Below are 6,058 nucleotides of genomic sequence, written 5' to 3' on the forward strand. Positions count from 1 at the left end.
TCTCTTAGCAATCTAGCTTCAAAGGGCTTACTTGAGCTTACAAGATCGTGAGAGATTCGTGAGTAAGTTGTCAAGTGCCGCACGGAACATTAGTGAGAACTCTAAGTCCGTGACAGATTGTACCATAAAATGTAAGACTTACAAATTACTATATAATAAATATTGCAAATAATAAAATATTTATAAATTTTTTATAAATATAACCTTAGTGTTTTGATTTAATTGTTTTAGTTCATAATCAAACTAAACAAATTATGATAAAAAAAAAATACCAAATTAAGTCAAATCACATCATTAGTCAATTTTTTTTTCTCAATTTAATATGATTTATCAATTTAGGTCTCACTGATTTCATTAAGATTGAGACATTTGAATCTGAATACACATATGAATATTAAGATGTGAATTAAGATTAAGGTTAGAATTGAATACATATATATTAAGATGGAGATTTTAGATCTGAACACTTAATCATTAAGATTGTTTTTTTTCAATAGCTGAATGTGCATAAAAAAAATTCAAAAATAAATAAATTAGGAATTAAACACTATGTCAATAAAAGTTATAGTCCAAACCTAAAGGTAACTTCTTCCAAAAAACTGTTTCAAGACTAAGATTATAATCCACCCCAAGAAAAAACGATTTATTTATTTTCTCAAACATTTTTTTCTCAAGAAACAATTTAAATGAGCTGAATATGAATGTTTAAGATTCAAACCTTTATTAAGTGCAAACAAATAAGACGTGGTTTGTTGGATTCCTTTGACCCCACCCCCCTAATTACGGCACTCTAGAGAACTGGTCTATACAAATACAATTCCTTTTGTCGTTTTGAAGAGTTGTAGTTGGATAAAAGTTTTAATCAATGAATGATGTCAATGTCATAATATATAAATAGGAATGGCAATGGGGAAACCTTAACAAGAACGCTAGGCATCATCCAGTGCCAAAATACAAAAGTATTGGAAAGGAGATGTTGGGTGCTAGCATTAACACATAGTGATGTATTATAAAGTCATACAAGCTTAGACCAAACCTGAACAATATCAGTAGAGGGTTAGCATGCTACAAAGATATCAGCAATGATAAAACTGATTGGTAGCATTAAGTTAACAAAACCTGACCGCTAATATATTCAATGTTTGAGCTTGAATCAGATCATCATCAATGAACAAATGCAACCAATATTGCATTGTTCTAACAAATACCAAATAAAACTTGCTAACAAAGAAATATATATCTTGGAACACTTTTAACTAACCCAAACAGAAAAAAGAAATTACAGATCAGCAAAGACATGATAAGTTTGAGTCTGTACAACGGTAAGCTTCAAGGCAGCTACAAATGCAGCAACTGACACGCATCCAAAGACAACAATATTTAGCCAATGCCAACTCTTCTGTAAGCTAGATAACTTGTCTTTCTTAGCGATAAGGTACATGTGGTTTGGGAGTATGAATGTGAGCGGAATCGTGCTGATAGCACCAGTAAGGCTCATGAAGTTTCCCAGGAAAGGTAGCAAAGCTGAGAGGAAAGTGGTCATGATAAGGTAACCACCTCTGACAACCAGTCTGAATAGAATATTTCGTGGAGCCAAGGCACTTCCTTTGACTCCATATTTAGTATCCAGGTACTCATATGTTGGACTTGCAAATATCTACAAGCAGCAGCAAAGAAACAACGATTAGATCAGAATAATCAGCTGAGTAAACTGTCGGGCCTCTTTTTCAGTAAAATGAAAAAATATAGTCACAAGGTGATTATTACATGCAAGGTAATGATAGCTTGGAAAAAAGCAGATAAGTGAGCCACTCCCAACACCCAAGCTGGACCATGAACATTGTTGAGCAAATAGGACGAAACAACAGATCCGTACGCCCAATACCCAATGTAAGTAACAGCATGCATAGGCACAACTCCCACTGTGAACTGAAAGTTAAGTGCTTTCACCATGTTTCCAACGACAGGTTGTCTAATTGTAGCCTGTTGGAACACAAATTCAAGAAAATTGTATCAAAACACAGGTTGAAATTTCAGATTACTTACTGAGTATAGGCAACAGATATACTGATCATATAACATGACTTGAAGGACAACTTCAAATTCATAACAAAGGATGGAAGTCATCAGAAAAGTTGGCGGACGTATTTGCAAACCTGTATCTCTGGAATCATTCCAGTGTTAAATGCGAAGAAAAGGTTTCCAATCGCACCAATAATTGCCCAAATTTTATTGTCTCCTGATCCTGGAATGTGATAGTCCCTAGGAGGAGCCTTTACACCTGCAATATGGAACTTAGACAATTCAGTTAACTTAGTGCCTATGAGATGAGCAAAGACAATACTAAAGTAATTGCTTCAAAGTATTTCTCAAGGACCAACCAAGGACAGGATAACGAAAGAAATGGTACGCATCCTTGTCACTCAATAATATCAAACTGAAGGACCTGCTTAAAATTTAAAGCTGTCTCCATACCCCAAAGGCATGCATGTGATTAATATAACGGATAATTCATTATCAAGTACAATTTCACACCAGAATTGTACAGTTGACACAGTCCTAATGCTATAATAAGTACAAATGAACGAAGATAATCAAAAGGTTCAAATTCATTAAGTGAGCATGACAAAATTTTGGAAAAAAAATAAAAAGATCAGAAGGTATAAGTGAGAAGCATAGAGGAAGGAAAAGTTAAAACTCTTCCCCTTGACTGATCTCTGAGTAAAAGGTGAGAGACTACAAAAGATATTTTTCCATTTGAAAGATCCCATCTAAAACTAGAAGGGAATCTCTCATATTACAGAATCTTGCTTCTCCTTCATTAATTAAATTTCTTTATGCTTTTCTATTAAATTGCAGGGAATATGATTATTTTTACTGCCATCAGAAAACTTACTTGCAGCCTTAGACAACAAAAAAAAAGAAGAAAAAAGATAGATATAAACATGGCTGATAAGCAAGAATAAAACCTACACAACCCCAAAGCAAAGACTCAAACTTTTGAGGGGCAGCTGGTGGGTAGGAGAGCAAAGTTGATATCGCCTTCATGATAGCTCAACCGGCTGTTCCTTGTGATTTTCTAACACTTTCTAGAAATGAATGACAGAAAAGGCAAAAGTGCCATGTTGCACTGATAAGTGATAAAATCTAGTTGCCTTCCCATGTATAATTCGACAAACTGGTGACGACATTGGGATGCATCTCGAAATTTCTTATGCAGCAAATGCTGCTCAGCAAAGAAAAGTTATGTGATTATGAATCAATTTAACAAAATTGATTTCCTAAATGCTGCTCAGCAAAGAAAATTTTATCTGATTATGAATTAATTTAACAAAATTGATTTCCTTAAACATGCATTAGGTTTCTTATAAGTTTGTTTTCATAATGCAGAGAAAAATGAAACTACATGATGAGCACTGAAAGCCTGCAAGTCATTTTAATAAGCAACTTGACTATGGCAGTCTTACCTGACAAATGGTGATATTCAGTACAAATCCTGACAATAGGTGCAGGCTTTTGAACTTATACCACAGTTTCAACATTGATAATCATGATTTTGTGGTTTAATTATATCATCAATTTTTATCCTCAATGAATGTATAGTCAATTGCAACTTGGAAGGTAATCTTCAATTAGTCACATAGTATTCAATTTTGTCATATGTTCAATAGTTTTATGAAGCAGCCTAAAACACAATTTTCTCACATCATATGCAATTCTAGTGTTATTTTCATGTCATTACATGTTCTACTTAATTAGTAATGTGAAATATAACTGTTGGCACATGCACACAGTGCTCTGATGGCTAGTCAAACACTAAAGGAAGTAGCACACATACCATCTTGAACGGACAACACAAATGCTATGGTGAGATACAGTATCATGAATAGTGTTGAAAACCCGAGCCAAACCCTCAGTGCTGATAAATGAGGTGTTGCAATGGCAAAGAGGATGCATGCAACTCCAGCTATAGCTATAAAGTGTGGCAGCTTTAGCATATGGTCATCCCTAAAGAGCATATAGAAAGCCTGGCAATCAACTCAAAAAAAAACGATGCATCAGAATAATTTTAGAATTATATTCACTCAAAAGCCTGAGAGATCATTTTCACCCAAGATTTACTGAACTCAATAATTGCAGGGTGCAATGAAGCAATAAAACGCCAACACAAAAAAAAATCATTTAATCAATGATATCTATACTTGGCAATGCCTTGCCATCTTTCTCTTCTCCTCTTTATCTGGTAAAAGGATTTCCAGTTCACCATATCTAAGTATCCGAAAGAAAAAAACAAAGTTTGCACGAACCTTTAGGGCTGAACCACTCATGATGACATATCCAATATTTATCAAGAAGAGATTTGCATATTGTAATGCCCATATAAGCAAATAAGCTGTCCGACCTGCAGCAATAAAATAAGGTCAATTTAGATTAAAAGTGACAAAACAATTTAGCAATAAAACAAGTTATTGATGGAAAATGAGGTAGCTGTATTTTCATCATTGTTCATACCATACAAAAATCCGGCAAGGTCTCTATATCTGATATGCCTCTTGCCCCCAACTTCATGGAGCTTAGCCATAAGAGCACTTGCATACAAAGACACAATTGTGGACATTACCAAACCAACAACACCACCTATCCAACCTAGAGGAACCATGATTGTGCCAGAATATCCTAGTGCATACGCGCTGTTGACACCCATGCTCAGAACAACTCCCACCTGAAACCATGAATCTACATCCCGCAAAACAAATAAATTAACAAAAGAGCCAAACAGCAGTCATGCCAACAATACAAGGAAATTACAATTAAAGAAACAGAAAACACCAAGTTTTTTATAATTGTAATGATAGATGAGACAACCTATTTTTGGAGGTTTTCAAAAAGAATAACAAGAAAATGACTTATTTCTCATCATCAATGAACCCCAAAAAAACAACTTAAACTCTTGATTGAAAGTTTGTAAGTTCCATTTGCGGGCATTAGGCAAAGGGAGTTGGCAGAAAAAATTATACATGTAAATAGGGTAAAAAATAGTTAATTTCTTTTTGCACATATATATATATTGTTGAATCCCTTTGGCATAAGTTTTTACAAAGGACTTCTGTTCTTGTTCCTGTTTTATCAAAAAGAGGAATTACAAAGAATATTGATAAGAATACGTTGACCCCGAAATAGATGTTGGGTTCATCAATTAGAATGAAGGAAAGTGGGAAACAAACCGTTGCTAACTTGATGGGCGGTTTCAGGAATGATAACAGAGGCCTCTTCGTCATTTTTCTCCTTACGAGAAGGGGTATCATAGCGGTCGTTTTCCATTACAAACTGTTGTTGTTTTTGTTGAAGAAGCACAACTTCTTCTTCCTCTGCACTTTCCAAAGCCAGCCCACTTACTTGCTCAATTCTATTCAATTGGGAGTATTGGAGTCTTCACACCAATACGCAAAAAAGATGCGTATATGGGTGAGAAGATGAAGAAAAAGGGGTAACGAGTGGAGATAAACTTTTATACAACACCAACGAATGAAGGCATAAAATTAGTGGCGGCAGCTGTTTGCTTCCATGAAATTAGCAGAGCTATTGATTCTGCATTTCTGATACACCATTCAAAAATGGGGGCTGCGCTTCCTTAAATAAGACGTTTGGCTTCGCTTAGTTTTTTTACTATTTCCGTTTCTATTTAAAAAACTAAGTAATCCTTATTTAATTTTTTTCGAATATAAATTAATTTAACCAATAAATATAAATTATTTACTTAACTTTTCTAAAATTGGTTAAATATATATTTTCAAGGTTAATAACTCACAATGATAAAAAGGAAACAATATAGTAATTTATGCATTGACTTTATGAAATGACAAGTATTATGCACCAACTATTTATAGAAAAAGTTGACATATAAAAAAGAACGGAGAGAATATTTTTTTAATTGGAATCGCTATATTTTTTATCCGTCTTAGTTCAAGTCAATTTTATTGAGTGTGTTATCCTCCGATCCTATTTAAATGCCAACTCTATTCAGAATTCTGTGTTCAATTTAAATAGGTATTATAGT

General features: G+C 34.1%; 1 protein-coding gene across 1 annotated transcript; it reads right to left on the minus strand.

Annotated features, from left to right (window-relative positions):
• Window positions 1–1,109: 1,109 nt before the first annotated feature.
• Window positions 1,110–5,620, minus strand: LOC125859455 (proline transporter 2-like). Its single transcript, XM_049539224.1, has 7 exons — window positions 5,226–5,620; window positions 4,513–4,737; window positions 4,308–4,402; window positions 3,839–4,028; window positions 2,157–2,281; window positions 1,768–1,983; window positions 1,110–1,657 (listed from the first exon to the last, which is right to left on the minus strand). Exons 1-7 carry the CDS (start codon window positions 5,320–5,322, stop codon window positions 1,280–1,282), a joined length of 1,326 nt encoding a protein of 441 aa, XP_049395181.1. The 5' UTR covers window positions 5,323–5,620; the 3' UTR covers window positions 1,110–1,279.
• Between the last annotated feature and the right edge of the window lie 438 nt (window positions 5,621–6,058).

This window comes from Solanum stenotomum, chromosome 3 (genome assembly GCF_019186545.1).
Source record: "Solanum stenotomum isolate F172 chromosome 3, ASM1918654v1, whole genome shotgun sequence".
Lineage (NCBI taxonomy): Eukaryota > Viridiplantae > Streptophyta > Magnoliopsida > Solanales > Solanaceae > Solanum > Solanum stenotomum.

Excerpts from the sequence above, each read along its gene's own strand:
- LOC125859455 (XM_049539224.1), bottom strand. The coding sequence starts at position 5,322 with ATGGAAAACGACCGCTATGATACCCCTTCTCGTAAGGAGAAAAATGAC. Across the intron at positions 4,029-4,307 it reads TGAGTGGTTCAGCCCTAAAG|GCTTTCTATATGCTCTTTAG; the intron begins GTTCGTGCAAAC and ends GTTGATTGCCAG. Across the intron at positions 1,984-2,156 it reads GAATGATTCCAGAGATACAG|GCTACAATTAGACAACCTGT; the intron begins GTTTGCAAATAC and ends GTGTTCCAACAG.